Source organism: Gossypium raimondii, chromosome 11 (assembly GCF_025698545.1).
Source record: "Gossypium raimondii isolate GPD5lz chromosome 11, ASM2569854v1, whole genome shotgun sequence".
NCBI classification, from domain to species: Eukaryota; Viridiplantae; Streptophyta; class Magnoliopsida; order Malvales; family Malvaceae; genus Gossypium; species Gossypium raimondii.
Window position 1 is genome coordinate 55,391,052 of NC_068575.1, and position 26,759 is coordinate 55,417,810.

Sequence of the window (26,759 nt, forward strand, 5' to 3'; positions counted from 1 at the left end):
TAATTTTTTTTTGGGTATGTAACAAATTTCATTGATTTATGGTTTGAATCATCATTATGATTTCCAAATTTACTCCACTTCAAATCAATACGATAAGACAAGAGTATATTTACCCCTTTTTTTTCCTTTTATCTTAGATATAGTTTAACTAGGATTATCAATAATTTCCATAAATATAAAAATAAGAATTTGTATAGCACAAGAAATTAATGCAAAATAAAACATATTTGAACCAATAAAATTAAATGTATTTATAAATAAAAACAGAAGTATGCCGGGAAAAATATTTAGAGATACATAACATTTTAATTCTGTTAAAAGAATTTAAGGTCTTTGTATTATTGGCAAAATATGAAGTTTTGTGATTTTGAGGATTCAAGTTCAATTCTCGTTCTACATAAATTTTACATCAATTATTTTCAAATTTATTTTAATTTAAATTTCATCATGAGTAGATTTTTTTAACTTAAATCTCACTATGTGTAAATATTTATAAATACTTTTTAAATTATTTTAAAAATATTTGAATCTTTAATATGATTATATTTTGTAATAATTAATTTCAATTATAATTATTTGTAGGTATAATTATACTTGGTATAACTTTTAAAAAAAATTCTTTTTTAGCAATAAAGCTCGACTTAGGCTAAATTGGGAAGGAATGAAAGAAAAAAGACATAGAATCTCTAGATAAATGATTTGGTAGTGCCTACGACTAATTGTTTGTTTAAATCTGGATTTGAAGACAAATCTCAAAAGGGGAAGAAATAGTAGTGACTGTGTTGTCTTTTCTTTTAAATATGGAAAAAGAATGGGTAAAATGAGGAAGTGATCGAACGTGAGGACCGTACATTGGTCAGAGTCGCGTCATGGCAGCCTTGATAACCACGCTCTCGCCACTCCACAACTAGGTAGGGAAGGATCTTTTAAAATTTTAGTCCCAGATCTCTTCACCTATGAATTTCAGTTTTGACAGATAAAAATATATCAATACTTCTATTTCAACACTTACTTTTACTTTCTTTACTCGAAAGTTTCTTATATTAAGTTAAATAATAAATTAATCTTTATATTAAAAATTTTATTTATTTTTACTGTTAAATACAGATATGATTAATTGAGCAACTAGACAATAATATTTGGTATGCTATATGTATCTTGTACCGGCATGGAGGGACTAATTCAAGTAAAATGGATAAAATTTTTAATAGATAGTGAAAATGGATGAAAGTTTTGACATGGAGGGACTAATTCAAGCAACCAAACAATAATACATCATCACATAATGATAGAAAATTGATGATTTTTTAACAAAAGAATTGACTTGCTCTTTGATTTAACATTCAATGACTAAATTACTAATTTTTTAGTAGAGAAGGCAAAATATAATCCAACGCTTAGTACATTTAAATTTGCTCGTCCTATTAGCTTGGCTTTCAACCAGAGGAAGATGAGGATGACGTCAAGTCATCATACCCCTTATGCCTTGGGCGACACACGTGCTATAATAGACCTGATTATGGGTAGTAAAATTTAAATTCATGGGTAGTGACTTAGCTTAGCGCGTTATTTTTCGATGCATAGGTGAAAGATCAAACCGGAGTTCTCGTTCAAAGTAGTGACTATACCTGATTATGGGTCAGGCCATAAAGGCCCGTCTGAAAAGTGGGAGGGTTTGGGCAAAATATATAGATTCAAAAAATGGGCTTTGGGCAAAAAAAAAAGACTCGTTTAGAAAACGAGTCAGGCCTCGGGTAAGCTTTTTTGGCCCGAGCTCGACTCGAATTTGCCAAAAAAAAAACTATTGTTGTTTTACCATTACTTTGCTGCCATTTCACTATTATATTACTACTATTTTGTTGTTACTATTTAGATATTGTGTAATTAATTAGTATAGTTAAATTGAAATATATATATTATAAATGGTTCAAATATATCAGTCTTTGCATTCTTTGTAAATTTAAAATTTAGTCTCTATACTTTTGTTCTTAAAAATTTAGTCATTTTACTTTTCAAATTTCAAAATTTGAGTCTAACAGTTAATATTTTTAAAATTATTTTATTAAATTTAAGTTCATTACAATATTTTTTAATTACATGGTTATTAAATGAGTACTTTTTTAATTTCAAAATGTCATATCAACAAATTTAACCCTATTAACAAAGGAATCTGGACTTTGAAATCTGAAAAGTAAATGAACTAATTTCTTAAAAATAAAATACATGAACTAAATTCTAAGTTTTTAAAAAGTACAAGGACTTTATGGCAGATTTTAACCAACAACTTTCGTCTTTGATAATTTTTCCAAAATTTCATTGTCATGACACGGAGGGAAATGCGTATTCCTCCCTCGCTTCAAATCAGCGGTCCCTTTTTTATGGAGGGAAAATTGTACCGTTGGGCCAGCGATTCAAAAGCAGCGCTTCCAACAATCAAACTTGGTTCACATTTTTATAACGGGAGAAGAATAGGGAAAAATGGAGCGGGAGGAAAGTAGCCGACATAGATTAGGGGTGAGTTTGGATGGGCGGTGCGTTTACCTGCGGTTAGTGTAAAAACAAAAGTAGCGGTGAGATTAGATAATGTAGCGATACTGTAGCATAAGACAAAAAGTAAGCTAAATGCACCGCACCGCCCATCCAAACCCACCCTAGCTCAAATCCTAAACGGCGTCAGTGAAGGTAGAGGTGAGGTCGTTACTCATTATGAAGTGGGAGCTACAAATTCATCGGCCCAATAAAAAAGCCCGCTAATTATTGTTCAGGCCTGCCCCAATACCTAACGTTTAAAAACAGTATATATTTCCATAAACTACCATAAATCTTTTTTAACGATCACTCCTGATGATAATCCGCCAAACTAAACCTCAATGTCATCTAATCTAATTAGTACTGCCATAAATAATTAACCCAAAAATTTAAGAAGATTTAATTTACCAATCTTCTTTGGCACGTCTTCCTATTCCCATTCTTGTTTGCGGGATCTCGGATACTTTCAAAACCTCTTTATCTTGAATAACAACTATTGGTTGCGGGATCTTTAGGAGATGTGGACTTCCATTGCTAATTTGAAGGAAAATTTGAATAAGATAAAGCTTGACGTGCACGGGGATGACGACGAAGAACTCGAGATCTACGGTTCGGAGAATGGACGCCATTCGACTTTCTCCGATAGACGGAATTCTCATACATTTGCACACTCAAAGCCTGTTTCCTTCTCTTCTCTCGCCAGTGGAATTGATTCGCCGTTCAATTCCGAGGTATGATTGCAATTAATTTTCGAGCTTGAATTTAAAAAAAAAAAAACTGTATCCGGTCTTCTGATTTCACGTAGCTTTGAGTTGATTCAGTGTGTAGTTCAGTGCCGTAAATAAATATTTAATTATATTAGTCGACACTTGACCGTTTGGGGAGCAAGTGAATTGCGGGTATAGAACCCAAGTAGCTCGGTTTAATGCTTTCTAGCATTGCAATTTTCTTATTTGAGTTAGAAAAAATTGATTCAGGTTTGTACTATGGTCAAAATTATAATATTTGAAGAGCTAGTGGCTTAAGATCGAAACTGCACCACTTCTGCGCTGCATGCACTTCTTTTGCTATTATACCGGTTGGTTTGTTTTTTTGTCTTGCTCATGCTATTATACTGGTTGGTAAGGCATTTGTGGTATTCCAATCTTCATGCATGATAACGAAACCATCTTCCTCCTCTCTCTCTCTGTGTGTTATTTTTGGTTGATTGGAAGATACAGAGCAGAAATTAAGAAGCTTCAGGAATCTGAGGCAGAAATTAAGTCCTTATCAGTCAATTATGCTGCTTTATTAAAAGAAAAAGAGGTACCCGATGGTTGGTTGTAGTTCTTGTAATAAATTTTGGGGTTGATCTAAAGTTCAAATCTTTATAAATGATAATGATTCGAATAATTATTGAAATTGTTATTCCTCCATCATACATGGAATCCATAATGTTTTGCTTATTGCAATGAAGTATGTTGCTTTTATCATCCATTTTACAATTGTATATATCTAATACTTGATTTATGATACAGTATCTAATGCTTAAATAATAAAATTTGTCAAAATTGAATTCAATATCTATTTACCAGTCAGTATTGTACAAGTCCCTAGGAGGAAAGTTAGGGTAGCAGGAGCCATTGTAGAATAATAATTAAAAAAAAGGTATGGAAGGTTTCCTTTCTCATACACCCTGAGAATTTGTTGATGCAATTTTCTTTTTTTTTTGTTTTACCTGTTTCATCTTTCTCATATGCTTCACTTGTGTATTTTACTCCATGATAATGTCATGCTGATTGGAGCTGATAAGGCTATTCAAAAATTTGGGTCTTAGAATCTTCACAGGTAGATGTCATGCTGGTGAATGCTTGTTTGGTAATCAGTGTTAAAAGCTAGAGAATGGGCATCTAATTTTGTAAACCGTACATGTTGATGTTAAATTAGTCATTTAAATTGCAAATACTTGTACTCATCACTTTATTCGAACTTTCTGCCAAAAAGTATCTCTTTTGCGGTTGTCTGAACTCCAACGTACTGGGTGTTAGTTGGCAGATTATATATCATGTTTAGATCTTGTATTCCAATTATTTTACTATCATAACTGCTTCTAGAATATGCTGCCTGTTTTGCTAATCTTAGAGGCATCCTTTTATTAAAATTTTGGTTTTGAATGATTTATGCCCAATAGATGTGTTGCTATATTATTGTTCATACTTTTCACTTGCTGCTACTTAGCTTTCATTTTTACATATTTTAGTGGCTTAAATTTATTTCTCCTTACTCACCCGTCATCCTGTTCTCCAGGAGCAAATTTTCAGAGTGAACCAAGAGAATGGCTCATTGAAACAAAATTTGAATGCAACAAATGCGGCTCCGAGTGCAGCTAGAAGTGAAATTTCCGAAGTATCAAATAATGGAATTAATGCACTCAAGGTACTAGAGTCTCAATTAGAGTTGTTATCTGAGATTTGCTGGTTTATTGGAAAATTGCGGAATTCTTGCAATAGGTTCCTTAATTCTAAATTATTTGTAGTTTCTTGTAATAAAAGCTAACGTAATGTGGGCCTTCAAGTGTGTTCTTTCTGATGTTATTAGTGCTGTAATTATCTAGCAAGAAGCAAATATAGATAAAAAGGGATTTCATTATCTTATGTTTTCATACCTTTTGCAACCTCTCAAGTAGTGGATATCATGGAAACTTGAACGTAGAAATGAGATCTTTATCTTAGAATAAAAAATTGATCTTTAAGCTTTACAACTTTGTGGTCTTGATGTTTTCCCTCTTTGATGAAATGAGTTGGCTAGGATACCTAACATGGTTTGGTGTTTCAATTAAGTGAAAGCAGCATGATATTAATTGTTGAATATTCTTCTTACTCTTATACTGTAACATGCATTTATTTTGATGGCTCTGCTGCCACCAAGTTAGAACTAACAACCTGTATTGATGTGCATGCCTCTTTATGTTAATCCATTTTATGCAGGGAAAAGGTGATCAGTCAGCAAACCGACAGCATAAGTCAACAAGTTTAGTGAAAAACTGTTATGCTGGAAACCAAATGTCCAATGGTCTTAGCTCTAAACATGATGAGGTAATGGCTTTTTTTTTCTCTCTCCCTCTTTTTTTCATTTTTTTTTTGTAATAGGTGCCGTTTTAAGCTGCCTGGATATATAATTGGTTTGCACCTGGTGCATGCATCCTTCTGTTGTTTTATTCTTCCCCCCTCTTTTTATGGGATGGTGCACCCTTTCTAATGATTTTTTCCATATTATTCTAGTATAGAACTTTTTCCTCCTATAAGTTTAGGTAATGAGTAAACTTGATAAAAAGATATATGAATGCCTTCTAGGAGCTTGCAGATTTGCTGGAAGAAAAAACTAGGTCCCTGGAGGCCATTCAAGCTAGTCATGAATCACAAATAAAGCAATTCAAGATGGAACTTGAAAAAGAGCATGATAAATTAGTGAACGTACAGATAAGATTACAAGGTATATTTGTACACCTTAAGACCCAATTATGATACTTGCAGTCACCCCTTCTCAAACAATGGAACAGTCTTTTTTCTTTTTCCATCTAATTTTGTTTTACTTTAAATTTCCAGAGGAGCACAAGCTGAATGAGTCTTTTCAGGAGGAGCTTAAGTTACTGAAATCAGACAAGGATAAAGTAAGATTCTCAATCTGTCAGATATGATAAATGTTAAACTATTTTGGCTGTATAAAGTAAACTTTAACTCTTTTGCTTATAGAACCCTAATGGTTCACACTTAATTATCAATTAGGATAGTGATGCTGAGTTTTACATGCTTTGTATTGCTTCACTTGAGCATGTTTCCAATCATATAAGGATGTTGCTGTACCATATATTTTTCTGTATTTTTAGCCTCAATCCTGGCAAGTCCAGTGTTCCTAGAAATTAGTATGTTTTTATGATGTTTATGCTATGTTTGTTGCATACATACAAGTTTTATTAATTTGTTAGTAATTGCTACTTCATGGGATAGTGTTATTCATTTGAGTAGCATTTAGGAGGTAGAAAATCATTTTGATCTATTTCATCGATTGTTTCATCACTAAAAGAATATGTATACGCTCTTCTCTTTGTTTTTGTTTCACTTTTGAGTTCTATTGTCAAATATTTTTAATCCATTTAATTAGCAGCGCTCTGCAGAGTTGAGCAAAATACGCAACGAATCGAATGAGAAAACAATAGAAATAAGTCGTCTACAAAAGGAGTTGAATAGACAGGAGGATGAAAGTTCTGATGATACAATGGAGAATATGAAAAGATTGGTTGCCACCTTGGAGAAGGAAAACACTCATCTTAAGGTTGACACTTGCCCGATTAAATTTGTTTCCATTTTAGTGAAGTGTATCATTGTTAACAAAAAATACGTTGACCTTTTCGATCCTGAGTTTGCTTCACTTACATCCTCCTATAGATGGAGAAGAATGAATTGGAGGCTGCTCTGGAAAGTAGCAAGAAAGCTTCAACTGACAAGATTGATAAGATTGATCCCATTCCTTCAGAAAATCTGGTAAATATCCACTTTGATAAGCATATACTATATGCAGTGTAGGTTCTTTTTTGGGGGGAGGGGGTTGTTTTTGGTCTGCATGCACCCATGCGTTGTAGTTGGAGAACTTGATCTGTGTAGAAATTGGTTATTGTTGTTATTTTGTGTGTAACACCCCTAACCCGTATCTATTGCCAGAATAAGATTATAGAGCATTACCGGAGTTTACAAATTAATTTACAGACATTTCATTTCATCAAGTATTCATATTTAAAATCAATCAAAATCAAAACATTAATGAGCTAACGTTGGCTAATTTAACTTTTACATGTCATTCAATGCATTATTCCCCTAACATGCATAAACTCAACATTCAAGTTAGTTCAATAATTTCCATGTATCAATAATATATATACCAAGATTGATGAGCTCATCAATTCCATGATTTTCATTCTCTTGTTATTTTTTCATATTTATCCTGTTGAATTTTTCGGAATTTCGATGGATTTTCAAGGGTACACATTAGTGTACAAATTCGGGTCCGTCAATTCATATTCATGTGCGCACATTTCCATTTCAGAGAGCACACTCCCGCGAACCTAATCCTTACAGCGGGATTACCTGTCCAGGCTAAATCCCCTGTAATATAAACTCATAGAGTATTGTCGGGATTACTAGTCCAGGCTAAATTCCCTACAATGAGAATTACTCTAATGAGCTTGGATTTGAATTATCAGTCCAGGCTAAATTCAGACCCTAATTCGAATTACCTGTCCGGGCTAAATCCATTTTCTACATATTCTTTGGGAGGGCTATATCAGGATAGGATTACCTGTCCGGGCTAGATGCCTTTTACCATCAATTCCTTTTCAGAGATCCATCGAATTTTCCTTCCATTCAACCGGGATTTCTTCCCCTTTTTATCAAATATATCAATATTTCATCAATTTTCATACAATGAACATTCAAATCATATCCACATCAATAACAAACATTTCAGGCATTTAAGAATATAATTCAAGTTACACGAACTTATCAGGCTAAATTGCAAAAATATCAGAATTCAAAGATATTTTGGTAATTTTCTATTTTCTCAATTTTCACCCAATCTTGATCTAAATTAATATTTCATTCAATTTATTAATTTAAATAATAAAACAATTCATTTTATGCAATTTGGTCACTTTTTGATATTTTTACAAATTTACCCTTAAAATATTACTTTTATTCAATTTAGTCCCTGAACCTAAAACATACAAATTAGCCATTTTAATGAAAACTCATGCTAGTTGAATAATTAATATATTTTCCTCCTCCTCCTCTCCATTCCACATCCTTAATGTATATAACATATGTAACATTATCTATAATTTCACTATTTATTTATTTGTTCATTCAAAGTTGTCCACTTGAGTCATAGTCACAAAATTATTTATATCTTGAGCTACGTATCTCCGAATTGAGATCCGTTAATTTTCTATGAAACTAGGCTCACATGTCTTCTTACTATAAAATTTTCAGAATTTTTGGTTTAACCAATAAGTACAGTTTATTCTTTAAAGTTTCCCCTATTTCACTGTTTGACAGTTCAAACCCCTCTTCACTAAAAGTTAATTATCTCTTTGTACAGAATTCGTATGATGTCCTCGTTTGTTTCTCTTGAAAATAGATTCATTAAGGATTTTAAAAATATAAATTATAACCCATAATTATTTTTGTACAATTTTTAATTATTTTTCCAATTCAGAACAGGGAACCTGAATTCATTCTGACCTTGTCTCACAAAATTTATTATATCTCATGATTTACAATTCCATTACTTACATCGTTTATTTTGTGAGAAACTAGACTTAATAAGCTTTAATTATATATTTTATTCATACTCTAATTCGGTTTCCACGATTTATGTTGATTTTTCAAAGTTAATCTACTGCTGCTGTCCAAAACTGTTTTAGTGCAAAATGTTGATTACTAAATTTATAACACCCTTATTCCCTTTCTCTATAATATTTCCCATCACTTTCTCTTATTTTCCTTCACTAATATATCAAAACATAAGACCTTATATAAGAAAACTCCACTATAACATCATTTCCGTACTTTTCAATAATATCACACTTAAAAATATGTTGAAATCTTGATGTTCTTACTTTTTCCTATTGGTTTCAACCTTTAACTTGATTTTCTCTCTCCTCCAGCTTCTATTACTTGAATTTAACTTGATATTCTTGCTCCCCATAGTCTTCTTGTTATGTTTCTCTCTTGATGGCTATGAAAATTCTTTTAATTTATAGGTGAAAATGGTAAATATTTGGTGGAATGACCAAATTGTAAAGAAAGCAAAATTTTCTTTATTCTCTTTCCTTCTAACGTGAAATGCATGGGAAAGATGATGATTTCTCTTCATCTTTCCTCCCTTTTATATTAATTATTTAATAATAAAATAATACTAAAATTTTAAACCCTAAAACCTAATAACATTTATCTAATTAATTAATTAAAATATCACCAACATTATCATTACCTTCTAGAATTCTCTCTCTAATTAACCATTTTGCCCTTTATAATCTTTTAAAATTCCATCCTTGAGTAATCACTTAATTTGGTAAAATTGTAATTTAGTCTCTCAAAATTTTCACATTTTCAAATTGGTCCTAATTTATTCATTTTCCTTAATTTCTAGATTATTCCACCATTAAAATATTTACACTATTGGTCCTTCAACTTTTGAATTTATACTTTAACCCCTCAAATTTTGAGTATTTACTCTTGGACAACAAAACTTTTCTCAATTTTGCGATTTAATCCTTTTTGAATTAATATGTCATAATATACTTCCCAATGTTGACATAACTCAAAATTACTCTTTTATCACTTTATTTCCTTATTTTATATCGGAATATTATCTTACTTTCTTCTGTGGTAATTTTGGGTATTACATTGTGTGAGTTTGTTAGATTATGTATTGGAGAAATATTACTTTTCAAGTAACTTTTAATGTGTAGGTGTTCCATTTTATCAATTTTTTTTAAATGTATACCAGAAGGTAGATTCATCTGGAAGTTCTCCCGGAAAGAAAGAAACGGAACTATCATTGCAAAAATTGGAAAAAGATCTGAAAGAAACATGCTGTGAAAGGGACAAAGCTTTGCAAGAATTGACTCGTCTTAAGCAGCATTTGTTAGAAAAGGTTACAGGTCCCCGAACTTTTATGGAGTTTTGTTCAAAATTTAACCTTATACATCTTCAAGTTTCACTTATAGTGGCCTTTACCAAAGTGCATACTTAGAGTTTATGTTGCTTAATATTGTTCCTCCTGACTAGTTGATATCACAATCATTTGTGTCTGTTTGATATTTGCATGCAACTGGCCTTTATTCACAAATGTTATGAAAAATATTGCTCTACCTTGTTACCATAGTTCATTTCTCCCACTCTCCTTGTTGACGAAAAAGTAGAAAAAAGAAAAGAAGAGTTTTAACATATGATTTTTCTATGTTAAAGACTCTAGACTTGATTTTGTAACTTCTATATTGATGCTATATTTTGTGATATTTTTATGTGGATGAGGATGTTCGCTGCATGCTATCATGAGATGGAAAAAAAAAATACTAGCAAGGTTGTCTAACTTTTAAGCTTTCTTTAGTATCAACTTCTGCTTTCTGTTTCATGTTCTAGATTCTATGAGGATCCTGGATCCTGTATGTTTTAAGTAGATGCAGTTTTGTACAAGTTCTGCTGTCAAAATTGGCGGTGTTTCCGGTGCTGCAATATTTTCTAGGCATCTGAAGAATCGGAAACAATGGATGAAGATAGCAAAGTTATTGAAGAACTTCTTGAGAGAAATGAATATCAAAGAGCTCAAATTGCACATTTGGAGAAAGCCCTGAACATGGCAATGGCAAATCAGGAGGAAGTTAAGCTGATGAATAACAATGAAATTCAGAAGTCAAAGGAAATTATTGATAATCTGAATAAGAAACTTACGAACCGAATGAGAACAATTGATGCAAAAGATGTTGAGCTACTAAATCTTCAAACTGCCCTAGGTCAGTACCATGCTGAACTTGAAGCCAAGGTAAAAAAAAAAATTTGGTATTGTGTAGGCATAAACTTTCTCAAAAGCGGTGGGTGAAATAGAACTCAGTTTTTAATGCTTATATTATTCTGTTACAGGAACATTTGGAGCGAGATTTGGCTCTGGCAAGAGAGGAATCAGCTAGACTTACAGGTCTTCTGAAAGTATTGTCTTCCCTGCTTTCCTTTCTAGTTACTTCTCTCATTAATGGATTCAATAAACAATGTGACTTAGGAGTTTTATTCTATATCAGATTTTTTCTGAACGTATTACAACTTCTTTCTTGAGTTCAAATGTGAAAAATCCTGTGTCTTGAGGTCAAAGAGCTTTTCCCCACTTTTTCTTTCTAATCATCTATGCATTCTCCAGGATGCAGATGAACATGCAGAATTCTCAAAGAGGGAAAAGGAAGAAATTCTGACAAAGCTTTCACAAACTGAAAGAATGCTAGCAGAAGGGAAAACCAGAGTAAACAAGCTTGAGGAAGATAATGGAAAACTAAGGCGTGCTCTCGAGCAGAGCATGACAAGGCTTAACAGAATGTCAATGGACTCTGATTATCTTGTTGACAGGTTAGCCTGTTTAAATGTTCAATCAGGTTCTTACTACTGAGGAACTGTCTGCATTTTAGAACTGGATGTATGTATATCAATATCTGCTTTCAGTTTTCTTTTCTTCAATTTTAATGCGAGCTTTCTTTTTCTCTCAACGGATAATAGATGCATCATCTGTGTTCAATTGAATAGCACATTTTATGTCTTGTAAAGGAACTTCTCTAATAAACTAGCAATCTACCTTCAAAGAAAAATAAGCCTTCAATGATGAACCCTGAAAAATTCTTAGGCCGTTACTGGTGGGGTAAGTTTCAGAATTCATATGCATCGTTTTTGCAACAGTTGGATTTCAGAACCAGTGTAACCATATAGCTGTTAGCTGATACCAACTTCTTCTTTCACTACAGAACCAAAAACATTTGTGCAAAAACAATAGATGCCAAGAAGAACAAAAGACCTTGGACGTGTAGTGGGTCTTGAAGTACTATTTCTGCATCCCCCTTACCAAATCCACCCATATTAGGATTAATTGTTAATGGTTGATCGAGTTTGATAGATTCAACCACTTGAATATCTTTGATTTATTATATTCTCTTATTGTGTAATCTGTCATTGAATTATTGTAATGTAGCCCTTATTTTTCTCTCCTTTTTGAGTTTGGAACTGCTGTGAGTCATTTTCTTTAATATTCTCTAAATAAATAGTTCGTTTTGCAGCCGTATTGTGATCAAACTACTTGTGACTTACTTCCAGAGAAACCACAGCAAAGAGGTATTATGGTTCAAGTAATTTTGTAAAAGAACTAGAAAAATGAATTTTCTCTATTCAATTCCTTTTGTGTACTGATATTCTTGGGTTCTAATGCTGGAAAATAATTGCTTGTGGGATATAAGTTAGACTCCTACTGTGCTTACATTCATATAAATTTTTAGGTTCTGGATCTTATGGTCCGGATGCTGGGATTCTCTGATGAAGACAAGCAGAGAATAGGTGTTGCTCAACATGGTCCTGGCAAGGGAGTTGTTCGGGGTGTTTTGGGTCTACCTGGTCATTTGGTTGGTGGCATTTTGGGCGGCAGTCCAGCTAACACACAGGCAAATATGGCCTCTGATAACCAGGTTCTTTTTTATTTTTTTAAATTTTGGTTTCTCTCTGCATGTATTACTTAGGACACACTGCAAATAGCATTAGGGCCTAATCGGTCAACCAGTAGGCTTTGAAAGCCACTGCGATCTCCACGATCCATGACATGCAAATCACAGAGTATTCAAAGTTACCCATGATCATTAATCTTCTAATATAGGGGTGTCCTTTTTAATTGCTCTTATTGGTATAAATAATTCAATATACTTGGGAAAATCCAAGAGCCTCAACCATCTTTTTCTCCTCAGTCTATTGCAGATCTGTGGGTTGATTTTTTGCTCAAGGAAACTGAAGAAAGAGAAAAGAAGGAACCCATAGAAGATGTCGGTAGATCCAGGGAAGACCTTCATGGAAGAAGTCTGAACACTGCAGGACCCAGTACATTTGTGTCAGAACAAACAACTGCTGTTTCTGATGTCTCGAGATCTAGTTTCTCTCCAAGCCCTTTACCATCACAAGGAAGTTTTCAGCAACTTGAACATTCTGATTCTGAATTCTCAACAGTTCCCCTCACCTCATCAGAGAGCAGCACTCGTCTATCAAGACTACTGCCAAAATACTGAAGTTTTTTCTTGGATGATGTAATTATTCAAAGGTATAGTTCTTTATCCATGCTGTAGCCACGATGAAACTCACTTCCATCAATTCTTTCATATACTTGAAATGAGAAGATATCCTTACATTGTTCAGTGCTCCATGCATAAAGGTAAAGCGGTTCATGACAACATTAATTGAATACCAATAATGCTATTATCTCAGCATAGTATTCAAGCATAAGATTACCACCATTTCCCACTTCTTTTTGCTCTTAAAATAGATGGAAGAAAGCATAAAGGACTAGGCATCAGGTAAAAGTAAAACATCCCAGAAATCAAACTGGTCAAGAAATAACACGCGCTATAACACAAAATCGGATTGCAGCCATATGTAAAGAGTTCGGTCTATTGTTAACAACTCATTGCTCCTAAACGATTATATTCTGAATTGCAAGGCAAAACATTTGTGAACAGTTGATCGAGGATTGAGAAATAATACCTCTACCTAATGTGAATAGAGAATACAACCACACCCTTGAAATCCCCAGGACTACCCAAATGTTGCTGCAGTGCAAAGCATTCTAAACTTTCTTGGTCTTCAAGGGACCTATTGGAATTTTACTCAGAACTTTGACATTGAAAACTGCACATTGCTTCTTTATCTCAACCATCGCCTTCTCTGCAAACAGGTCAACCTTCTCCTCATATTTCTCATAGAAAACCGGCACCATATGCAGCAATAGAAAAGCTGATCTCCAGATAAAAGATAAACAAAAAAGTTCAGTATGGTATCATAATAGGAAATTAACTTAGCACTAAAACTGGTGAGCAGTGTCATTACCTATGTAGAACAAGGTCAAGAAGTTGCACCAACTCCCCACAATTGACAGGACCCAGGAAGCAGCTATAACCTGAAACCCAAAACATGGATGGCGTTCTTCTAAACAATGAAAATATAAGTGATCCCCCCCCCCCCAGTCAGACTTAAAATAATCATCCACAAAATCACCACAGACATGAAAAAAAACACACCATAAGGAACTTCTTTGGATTTCTTCCAGAGGCAATATCTCGCAGTAGTTTCAGTGCCTGATTAAGTTCCAGTGTCAGAGCAGAGGCAACTTGGAGGAATGGCTCCTCCGGCAAATGAACTTCTGGGATGTGAGGTGGAGTCCTATAAAGGAAGGGGGGAGGGGAGAGGGGGGAATGTCAGGGTAGTCTTTAAGAAATCATACAGTATGTAACCAAAGCAATTAAAGTTCCTGCAAAGACTGTAAAACTTACTTGTGGATGAAAGGTATAGGCATTGGAAAACAGGAATATTAGTGCAATAGAGAGAATAAAAGTGTGACAAAGTAGAGTAAGTAGGTGGTATTCCATTAATTAAAAAAGGACCCAGATTGCAGTTGCTCCACCAAGCACACCAGCTGAAATCTTCTTGTTCCTCCACAACAACAGATCAGCAGGTGCACCAAAATATTACCAACGGAATACAATGGAAAGAGACAAACATCAGCATCCAACGCGAAAAAAAAAACAAATAATCCACAAATTCAAGAACTTTATGTTTTGCCTTATAACTCAGCATGCAAAAATGAAGACCCCAAATATTGAAGTCGCGATATGCTTAGATGGCTTGTGTCTCAAGCAAAATAGAATTTTAGTTAGTCTTTAAAGAGGTAAAAATTTCAACTTTCAATTTCAAGTTTTTACTAATAAATGAATCAATAAATCCAAAAATGGGGCCAAGGCCACGCATTTTCTTAATTACCAAACGGATCAGAAAGCATATAATAAAAAATACAGATCCATTAACCTTCCATCAATGTAATATTTTTTTAAGCATTTCTAAATCTGCATTATATCATTTACTTACAGTCCAGCAAATCCATTCCGAAACCAAATATAAAACCCTGATCTCATTAACAATATATGAAGCATATATCCAAAAATGAAATGACAGGTCAGCAGTTCGTACATTTTTCCACCACCAAGAACATGGTGAACGGGTCTCTCTCTTCCAAGCACTCGATAAATCTTAGCTTCAACGGAGGAAGGGGAACTCGGGTTCTTATGATCCGAATCCGATGATGAATCATGGTCGTGATCTTCCCGATAATCTTCCCCATCACTGACTCCACCGTCGATTGCTTACTCTCTGATTCCTCCGCCATTGCAAAGAGAAAAGAATCCGACCGAATACCCTAAAAGAATTGGATTCTTTGTCTCCGATTCTTGAGATGTTCAAGAAGTGAGTGTGAAAGTGAAAATACGCAAGCAATGTAATAGGGTTTTAGCGTTAAAGTTAATGATTAAAATGCCATTCTATAATTTTTTTTAAATTTTAAATTTTTTTATCTTTTATTATTTTTATTATTTATATTTTTACCACGTGTCATATCATTGTTGTGACACATGGCTTTAATTGAAAAAAATTAAGGACTGGTAACTTTAACAATCAACTATTAAAGTTATCGGTCAAAGGGTTTTTTGATGCATTTTGACAATTCAAGTATCCAATTGAGCGTTAAAAAAATGAGAGGCTTAATTGCTTTTTTTGAAAAAATTTGAGGGTCTTTTTGATGCATTTTAAAACTGCAAGTACCCAATTGAATGTAAAAAAAAAGCAGGGGCTTAATTGCTTTTTTTGAAAAAATTTGAGGGCCTTTTTGATATATTTTGAAAGTTCAAGTACCCAATTAAATGGAAAAAAAAAACATGAGCTTAATTACTTTTTTTGAAAAATCTTGAGGGCCATCTTGATACATTTTAAAATTTAAGTATCCAATTGAGTGTAAAAAATTTTGGCTTAATTACTTTTTTTGAAAAATTGAGGACTTTTATGTCCTTAAGCGAAAAGAAATCATTTAATAAAATTAATATATAAGTTAAAATATCTTTCAAATCTACTACTCTTCACACATTTGAAATTTAGTCATTTTATTTTTATTTTTAAGAATTTAATCCTTTTATTTTTATTTTTAAAATTTAAACATAATTGATAACTCGACTAAAATTTTCTGCTAAATTTGTTTGTTTGACATATTCACACATTTGGAATTTAGTTATTTTATTTTTACTTTTAGGAATTTAATCTTTTATTTTTCAAAATTTAGAATTTAAATATAATTGGTAAATCTAGCTAAATTTCTCTGCTAAATTTATTGGTTCGACATCTTCACACGCTTGAAATTTAGTCATTCTATTTTGATTTTTAGGAATTTAATATTTTTATTTTTCAAATTTCAAATTTTAAATATAATTGGTAACTTTTTCTACTAAATTTGTTGGTTTGACATTTTGAATTAAAAAATACTCACTTAATAGTCGTAAAAAGTTTTACAATGAACTTAAATATAACCAAAAAAAATTAATAGCGTTAAAATTAAATTTATATTTTAAATTAAAAACAATAGAGATATTAAAATTTAAAGATGTAATGTTGAAAATATAAATAAAATTGTCAATTAATATAAAAATGTATTGGAAACTTTAAAGTACGTTTGAGAATTCAAGCTTTAATGAATGTGACAATCAATGATGAATTTTAAAATTATACAGATTTATCATTTTTATAATAGTCTCGTTTGTCTATTCAAAATTTGTCTGTAATAGAGAAATGGCTATTATATAGCTACAACATCATGTTGTTATAGAAAGATAATTGTTGTAAGTTTACCATAGAATTCATATAATGAATTTTCATTAAATAAAAAAAGAGAGTGTAAGACCCAATTTTTTCCCGGCCCAATAACAAATAACCCCAAAAAATAAAATAATAATTAAAATGTCCACAGTCCAAAATTACAATACAAGCCCAAAACCCATCAGCACTATCCCAATTAAACCTAAACCCTAAAGGCCCAATGGTCCACAATATAAACATTCAGCAAAAAAGGAGGCAAAAAAAAAAAACCCTAGGGCGTGCCGCATGTCAGCAGGGCTTCCTCGCATGCCGCCGCCTCCCGTCACCTCCACGCGCATCGCACGCCACTGACACCTATAGACAGAAATCAATGCAAAGCAACAGAATAATCCAACAAAATAAAGAGCAAAAAAACAAAAAGATGAAGATCAAACGGTTGAAATATAGGTTTTTTACGCACACATTGATTCGAAATATATAAAAACAGAAAGTGTTTTTTTTAAGGTGATTATTTTCGATTTCAATCCTTTTTTATTTATTTATTTTTTCTTTTTGTTGTTCGAATATAAGAAAAAGGGGAAGGGACTCAACGGAGTTGCGCCGCCCCTTGGTCGTCGGAAGGTCCCTTCTTCAGTGACAAAACTTGTCGTTGAGAGGGCTGTTAGTCCTTTTTTATTGCCTTTTTTGGGTGTTTTGTGGTTGGATTTGAGTTTAGGGGGTTGAAAAATAAAAAAAAAAACAACTTTTTTCCCTCGCCGGCCACCGTGCGCGGCGGCGCTAACGCCGGTGGTCGGTGACCGGCACAGTGGCTAGCGGCCAGACTTTGGCTGAATTTTAGGGCTGGGGAGAGGGGACTTGAGAGAACCCCCAATATTTTTTTCTGAAACAAGGAGAAAATGAGTCTATTTTGGAAAATTTTAATTTTTATACTGCCATTGAAACGACGTCGTTTCACCTGGGAGTTTCAGCGCTGAAACGACGTCGTTTTGCGTGACCCACCTCAATCCGGTCCTAGATCTGCGTGTTTTATAGCGCGTGAGAAATTTTCGCAAATGGTCCCCTGTATTCCATATTGAGTTCAAATCGATCTTTTGTTCCCTTTAAATATGGCCACGCATTTTATTTTTTGTTCCAATCTGGTCCGCACAAAACGCAACGTTCTGGAAGGCTGTGATTATTTCCCATTTTGATCCTTAAACTTTTATTTTCGAGCTTAATTTAGTCATTATCTGTTGTTAGTGCTATTTTATCTATTTTTATTTTTTCTTGTAAAATTAACTGTTTAATATTATTTTATTTATCATTATTATTGTTATTAGTACTGTTACTATTATTATTATTATTGGTGCTATTATTACACTTATTTATATTTATTTACTCTTTTATTATTACGTCGTTTTATATCATTATCATTATTTCATATTATCATATCAATTCAATGGGATTTATTTCTTTAAATGGCTTTATTTTATGATACATAGTTTTTATCAAATTACATATTAATTTTCAGTCCTTTCTTTACTATAGTTGTATATATATTTGCTTACATCTATTTTTTATCTATAAATATCTAGTTCTAAAAAAAAATCCTATTTTAATATACTTCACTAACTCCAACTTTTACGTATAGTACCACATATTATAGCCACCCCATACGTATTACTTTTTTTTAAATTTTAATATATTTTGAACATTACTCTAAAATTTACTTCGGATAGTATTTTTTATTTTAATCTATTTCAAATTTTTGTATATTACTTATGTTAAAATTTCTATATATATGCTTTATTGATTCACAATTTCCATTCTTTTCATACCATTTATTTTTCTAGTCATTTCAAAACTTATACACTTGGCTTGTGTTTGCATTAATTAGCTCGTTTTTATTTCAAATCTTGATATCGATATTCGACATGTATGATTGAGATTGTTATCGCTATTTAGTTTGTGTTTATTTATTATTCATGATTTGTTAACGTGTATTTTATTTTTAAATTATACTTTTGCGTCGCGTTACATCCGTTTAGAAAAATATTGAAATTGTTTTATCCATAAGTTTTCAACCACTCGGTATCCAAGATTCTCGAGAGGATTGTGCCCTAACTTACTGAGCTTCAATTCTCCTTGTTGAATTTAAGTAACTGAATATCCATTTTTCAATTTAAATGTAGAAATTCCAAAATTAAAGCTTATCTCAAAAATTCGATATGTTGTGTCCTAACGCATTGGATATGACATGTTATTTTTCTCAAGATGAGGTTCTTTTCTAAAAAATAATAAAAGCAATATTATGTAATTGGAAATTCGAGAAGTCGTACCCTAACTTACTAGGACTCGATTTTTCTCGTGTTGAACCCAAATAACCGAATATCCTTTTAAAAACTAAAATAAACATGTTTTGAGGAAAAAACAAAAGGGAGATTATTCTAAAAAATATGATGTATTGTGTCCTAACTTACGGGACGTAATTCTCTTTTCTCGATTAACGTAAAGTATGTCATTTTCCTCAAATTTTTTAGCATTTCAATAAAGGATCGAATTTTAAATCTCTTTAAAGTTTTCAATCTTCGACACTAACACACTAATTAATCAACTAGGTACCAGTTTTGGGCGCATCGAGGGTGCTAATCCTTCCTCATGCGTAACTGACTCCCGAACCCTTTTTTTCTAGATTTTGTAGACCAAAAACTATCGTTTTAGTAAATTTAAAACTTTTACTAAAATGATTAAATTATAAGGTGATCCGATCACACCTAGATAAAAAAGGATTGGTGGCGACTCCCATGTTCTTTTTCGTTTTTAAAAATCCAAGTCGATCCCGTTTTATCAAAAAAATGGTGTCAACAGTGAGAATTTTGTTAGAAAAAGAAAGAAAGTGAGATTCAAATCAACAAAATTAAAAGACTTATAACATGTGCATGTATTATTGCTTTTATGTATATTTTATTTTGCATTATTTCACGTGATTAATTATAAAGTTCATAAATCTTACAAGTTTTTTTTTGAATCACATAAATATTACAAGTTCAATTAATCAATATGAGTTATCAAATTAAATTAATTAATTTATAATGAGTTACTAAATTCAAGTAATCAATTTATAAGTTTATGGTGTTCCAAATTCATAGCGAATATCTAATTAAAGAACTTAATAGTTTCTTAAATTGATATCGTTAATTCCACTCATTGAAGACTATTTTCAATTAATAAAATATGATTAATATATTTCTTCACGAGAAATTAATCATTTTATTGAAATAATGTTTTAATTAATAAGACTACTTATATGGAATAACGATAATTTTACTCAAAAATTTAGACCCTATGTTGTTATAAAGAATGTACTTAATAACTATGGATATTAGTATTATAGGTGAAAAGTTGTTATAGAGAGATAAAATAAAATATAAAAATTGATTATTCTAGAAATTTTGTTATTATAGCGAAATATTGTTATAGTGAGGGTTGATTGTATATCAATTTAATGCTCAATACAATAAATAATTTTTAATTTTGCATAATTGTATAAATCAAACTTTAATTGAATTATTTATTAAAAAAAGAAACTTTAATTTTGAAAGGGAAAATTCGTTAATTCGTTCCATGAATGAGACCTTATGACTCGGGTAAAAGAAAAAGAAAAAACACTTGTCGTTGGAGGTGAAGGACAAACTCTATCAACATTCAGCATCAATAGAACAATATGACACGTTAATGATCGACTTTGGCACAACTCAAACACGACATATTTAGAATAACTGCAAGCAACTATCACGATAAAGAAATCAATCCCAAATAGTCCAAAACGGTAGGTAAAATGAGAAAAGAACTAAGCATCCACCAAACTTAAGAGAACGACAACAAAATCATCCCTAAAATCACTTGCAAAAGCAAGACTACATGCATAAGCAAGATTAAAAAATGTGCCACAAGAGCAGACAAAAATTTCTAAAAGTAAAGACTTATTAAATAATAAAAAAATAAAAACTTAGGGTAATCTACACAGAAAGTCACTCAACTATCAAAACATTTCATTTTAGGCACCCAAAATAAAAAGTTTGCACTTAAACACTCACGTTATATAAGTTGATCATTTTGGTCACTCCCGTTAAAATCACAAACGACATGCTGACATGGTAGTTAAAAAATTAGTATCATAACAAATATAACCCTAAAATTTTACATATTATATTAGTTTAATCATAATTTTAAAAAATTAACCCTCAAAATTGACAAATAATCACAATTTAATCCTCAAAATCTTTATCGTGTAATATAATCCTTTTTAATTGAAAGATTCAGATCTGTTAAATCCTGAACAACGTCCAACTAAATTCCATGTCCTGAAAATTAAAAAGCCAAAAATAAGAACTTGAATGAGTAAAAAAAAAAGGTTTGAAAATTTCAAAACATGAAAACCCACAGGTCAAAGTTGGGGCAATGCATTCATATTTGAAGAAGGTTTCGTAGAAAGCTAACCTTAACTGGAGTCAAAGTGGGTGAAACGCCATTGATCCTGTAAAAAAAGATAACAACATAAATTTAGAACCTAGAAAAAAAGATGAAACCCAAAATCAAAATCAAACAAAATACGAACCAGCATGTACTCATCCTTATAATAAAATTTTCATATTCATCAAGACAAGGATGTCACTCCATTTTTTTTCTTAGATTGTTGTTTCTTTGAAGAACCCAAAGAGGATAAACTTAAAAGGGAAAAAGAAACCCTTTTTTACGGGTAGAAAAGAAGGAAAAACAACAATAATGTTGGTTGAATCATGCAAGGCTAAATGCCAGTTATGCTCGAAACTCTTTCATTTTGTGTTTCTTTCGACTAAATTGCTTTTAACAATTGCCCACTAAACTTTTTAAACTCGAGGATGAAATTTTGAAAGTTAATATTTTAAAATGACTAAATTGATATATTATGTAAAAGTTTATGGCTAAATTTGTTATTATATCAATTTTTCAACTGCCATGTCTGCTTGTTGTTTGTGATTTTAATGGGAGTGATAAAAATGATCAAACTATGCAATGTGGGTGCTTAAATTGCAACCTTTTTGTTTTGGATGCCTAAAATAAAAAAAATTTGGTAGTTGGGTGACTAACCATGTAGTTTACCCTAAAATTTAAGACAACACAGTCCAAATTAATTCATGAAATCATTTATTATTTTGAAATACTCTTAAAACAAAAAGAAATTAAGAAGTCGGCGAAGAGCCACCCACTTTTCAAGGAAAATTGTTGGTGGCCCACAAAATAGATCTATAAACTGAAAAGAGGGAAGACACGTGGAGTGAATGAAGAGAAGAAAGAAATGGTTGGTGGGAGGGAGAAAAAGGTGGATGATAGCCAGCACGGAAGCTAACACCGCAAAAGAAGCAAATGACTTGAAGAAAAAAAAGAAGAAAAGTTTGAAAATAATATATTACAGAAAATTATATTCATCTAATATAAAAATAAATTGATGTATTTATATTTTTATGCACAATTAAATTAAAATAAAATTCTCATGTATATTATTGAACCAAAATTAAAATTTAATGCCTAAGCTTATTTGTAGTAATGATTAAAGCTCTAATTTGACACCTATATGACATGGATTAAAAAAAAATTGGTAGAAAAGAGACAGCATTAAACGATTACAACAATCAATTCATACATTAAAAGGATCTAAACCTATTACGATCTTCAACCAACAAATTTCTAACTGAAACTGGTGAAACTACAAACAAATGGAGCAAAGAGTCTCTTGTGTCAGCACATTTAGTCATGTGATCCGCAACCCCATTTTGATCCCTCAGAATATGTCGGACACGAACCTCCCATCTTCGACATAGCAACTGATGTAATAATCTTAATTCCACTAAGCTACTATTGGCTCCTCCACCAGACAAGATCAATTCAACTAACAAAATGTTATCACAATCAATTTCAACCTTTTTGAACCCCTTCTCCCAAGCTATAAAATCGCTCTTGTCTCAACTTTAGAAGCTGATTCTTTGTCGAAACTCATCGTATAACCCCACAACCAGTTTGCATTCGAATCCCTTAACACTCCTCTAATAGAAGCACTCTGTCCACTAATCGCACAGCCCCATTTGAGTTAATATTTACCTAACCAATTTTTAGAGGCGACCAACTCGAAAGGACCCTCATGGTTCTTGGCGGTTTCATTTTCACATATGAATCTGGTAACTCCTAACCCAAGTGTAACCTGTATCCACGATGACTTAGGTGCACTTGTGACTATTAGAAAAAAAAAACAGACATATTTTTATTTTCCAAAGTAGCTAACATAAAATTACAAATAGAGTTTGCTAATCAATATCATCACTACTCAGGCTACTTTTACCATGCAAGTTCCATAATAGCCACTCCTTAAACGTCAAAAGAAAAAAAAATACTCTAAGCTTGCCTTGGAACCGCTGCTAACCATACAACTTTAGCAAATGAGCAATCTTGAACTACATGAACCCCCTTTTCCAAGCCACCATTACACAAAACGCAATTACCATCATCTGTTGTAATACCCCCTACCCATATTCGTCGCCGAAATAGGGTATGAGGCATTACCAGATTTTACCGAATAATTTTTTTGTTATTACAAGTTAAATACTATTCATTTATCGCAACATGTCATGACATCCCTTAGATGGGCCTCCGAAGCCCAAAACATACATCGGGACCAAACCGGGATTAAATCGAAACCATAAGAAATTTTTTGCAAAATCCCAAAGTTTTTTTTGAACTTAATATAACCCCTTTATAAATATCTAATCTTTCCTGCAATTTTAAACCGAGACCAATCCAACACAACCAATCCATTTCAACATATTTTCAAGATAGATTTAACATATTCATAAGATAACCTCATCACATACCAAAACCAAAATTTGTTAGCCATACCAATGGATAACCATACATTCATTTCACATTAACATTTACTTTACTAGCTTATACATGCCATTGATTTCCAAAATAAAGTTTCTTTATTTACCGAGATCTTGAGGTTGATAGTGTGATGCATCTCTGACCAAATCCAACCTCCGAGCTCTTAACACTACAACACAGGGGAAAAGGAAACAGGGTAAGCACTTTGTGCTTAGTAAGCTCATGTAACAAGAATTATACTTACCTAATATTTTCAATACAATGCAATAAACATTCATACATCCATTCATTGCATTATTCCTTTAACATGCACAAACTCAACATTCAAGTTAGTTCAATAATTTCCATGTATCAATAATATATATACCATGATTGATGAACTCATCAATTCCATGATTTTCATTCCCTTGTTATTTTTCCATATTTATCTCGTTGAACTACTTGGAATTTCGATGGATTTTCAGGGGTACACCTAAGTGTACAAATCTGGGTCCGTCAATTCATATTCATGTGCGTACATTTCCATTTAAGAGAGCACACTCCCGCGAACATCATCCTTACAGCGGGATTACCAGTCCAGGCTAAATCCCCTGTAATATAAACACATAGAGTATTGTCGGGATTACCAGTCTAGGCTAAATCCCCTGCAATGACAATTACTCTAACGAGCTTGGATCTGAATTACCAGTCCAGGCTAAATTCAAACCCTAATTCAGATTACCCGTCCGGGCTAAATCCATTTTCCACATATTCTTCGAAAGGGCTATATCAGGATAGGATCACCCGTAGGATCACCCGTCCGGGCTAGATCCTTTTTACCGTCAATTCCTTTTCAAAGATCCATCGAATTTTCCTTCCATTCAACCGAGATTTCTTCCCCTTTTTATCAAATATATCAATGTTTCATCAATTTTCATACAATGAACATTCAAATCATATTCACATCAATAACAAACATTTCAAGCATTTAAGAATATAATTCAAGTTACACGAACTTACCTCGATACTTGTTCGTATGCAAAAATCTACTAATCCCGAACTTTTTCTTTTCCTCGATCTAGCTTCGTATTTGAATTTTTTGGATTTAAATAAATAAATTTAATCACTAATTTAATACATTTCATGTTCATATGTAACATTCTCTATAATCCCATTATTATTTATAGTTCATTTAGAGCTGTCTCCTTGAGTCATAGTCACTAAATTATTTATATCATGAGTTACGAAACTCCAAATTAAGAACCACTAATTTTCCCTGAAACAAGACTCACATATCTTCTTACCATAAAATTTTCAGAATTTTTTGTTTAGCCAATAAGTACAGTTTATTCTTTAAATTCATCCCGATTTTGTTGTCTGGCAGTTTTAACCCTTCTTCACTAAAAATTAATTATCTCCTCGTACAGAATTCGGATGATGTTCTCGTTTATTTTTTTTGAAAATAAACTCATTAAGGATTTTAAACATATAAATTTAAGCTCCTAATTATTTTTATCCAATTTTTGATGATTTTACGAAGTCAGAATAGGGGAACCCGAAATCATTCTGACATTGTCTCACAAAACCTATTATATCTCATGATTTACAATTTCATTGCTTACATCGTTTCTTCTATAAGAAATTAGACTCAATAAGATTTAATTTCATATTTTATTAATCTTCTAATTCAATTTTCACAATTTATGGTCATTTTTCAAAGTTAACCTACTGCTGCTGTCCAAAACTGTTTTAGTGCATGATGTTAATTACGATTTTTCCCCTAAGCTTTCAATAAATGATAATTTCGTCCCTACTCAATTAACCTCTCAATTGAGATGATTTTTCTCAATTAACACTTTATTATATCACTTTAAACTACTTTATAACCTTTGGAAATCATAATTTTAGCACTAAACTTTGATTCCCAACTTTTTCACAATTAGGTCCTACAAATCAATTTCTATTGAAATTACCTAATAAAATCATCTCATAAACAAACTAAAGCTTCAATTTCAAGCTATTTCATCATAAAATTCCAGCACATATTCATAGCAACTTTCAATTTCATTCATAAAATCAAAAACTAATGAATTTAGTAATAGGACCAAGTTGTAAAAGTCTTAGAAACACAAAAATTAGAAGAAAAAGGCAAGGATTAACTCACTTGGTGCAAAAATTATGAAATACCAGCTTGAATAAACCCTTAGGACGTTTTTTGCTGATGATAATGAAGAAAATATGAAGAGAATTCTAGATATTACAAGTTAGTCCCATTTTTATTTTAGTAAATTTTATTATTTTCTCATTTTGCCCTTATTTCACCAATTCTCCTTATTTTTCTCAGCTTATGCCGCCCAAAATATCTCATTTTGGGCTTATTTTCAATTTACGTCATTCCTCATTTAACAATTGAGCTATTTAATCCTTCTAGTAACTTTTAGTCATTTTCACTTAATTAACTACCAAAACGTAGAAATTTTCTAACGAAATTTTAATACCATATTACTAACACTTCATAAATGTTTATAAAAATATTTCCGACTCGATTTTACGAGATCGAGGTCTCGATAGCTTATTTTTACCCAATTTCTTCAATAATTTCTTTTTCTAACTAACCACTAAATCGGTAAAATTTTTCTATCGATATTTTCATATGATTTTCCTATCATATTGATATTCATGCAAAAATATTAAAATAAATTTCTCTTTAAATCAGATTTGTGGTTACAAAACCACTGTTCCGATAACCTTGAATTTAGGCCATTACATCTGTCATGTGCATTTGCCTTCTTTCGTAATTCGCCAACAGTCTATCCTGCCACAGAAGCCATAAGAAAATGCACACCCTTTGAGGCGCCCGAGCTTTCCAAATCACCTTCTAAATAGGAGAAGCACCATTAT

The 26,759-nt window shown here is 32.1% G+C and overlaps 2 protein-coding genes across 4 annotated transcripts; one reads left to right on the forward strand and one right to left on the reverse strand.

The window, feature by feature from the left end:
- The first annotated feature begins 2,847 nt into the window (after positions 1 to 2,847).
- Positions 2,848 to 13,500, forward strand: LOC105802750 (golgin candidate 3). Of its 2 annotated transcripts, none has more exons than XM_052624261.1 (14): positions 2,848 to 3,260; positions 4,816 to 4,944; positions 5,496 to 5,603; positions 5,862 to 6,000; positions 6,114 to 6,178; positions 6,670 to 6,840; positions 6,954 to 7,049; positions 10,072 to 10,218; positions 10,810 to 11,106; positions 11,205 to 11,270; positions 11,476 to 11,678; positions 12,377 to 12,431; positions 12,593 to 12,778; positions 13,052 to 13,500. In XM_052624261.1, the coding sequence occupies exons 1-14, from the start codon at positions 3,048 to 3,050 to the stop codon at positions 13,364 to 13,366; spliced, it is 2,190 nt and encodes a 729-aa protein (XP_052480221.1). In that variant the 5' UTR covers positions 2,848 to 3,047; the 3' UTR covers positions 13,367 to 13,500. The 2 variants fall into 2 exon arrangements, with proteins under 2 accessions (XP_052480221.1, XP_012490029.1); XM_012634575.2 differs by having other exon boundaries at positions 2,849 to 3,260; positions 6,673 to 6,840.
- A 191-nt stretch (positions 13,501 to 13,691) lies between these two features.
- Positions 13,692 to 15,614, reverse strand: LOC105802752 (reticulon-like protein B2). 2 transcript variants are annotated; one of them, XM_012634578.2, is made up of 5 exons: positions 15,318 to 15,614; positions 14,624 to 14,773; positions 14,372 to 14,513; positions 14,181 to 14,250; positions 13,692 to 14,087 (listed from the first exon to the last, which is right to left on the reverse strand). In XM_012634578.2, the coding sequence occupies exons 2-5, from the start codon at positions 14,644 to 14,646 to the stop codon at positions 13,921 to 13,923; spliced, it is 402 nt and encodes a 133-aa protein (XP_012490032.1). In that variant the 5' UTR covers positions 14,647 to 14,773; positions 15,318 to 15,614; the 3' UTR covers positions 13,692 to 13,920. The 2 variants fall into 2 exon arrangements, with proteins under 2 accessions (XP_012490032.1, XP_012490031.1); XM_012634577.2 differs by having other exon boundaries at positions 14,624 to 15,614.
- Between the last annotated feature and the right edge of the window lie 11,145 nt (positions 15,615 to 26,759).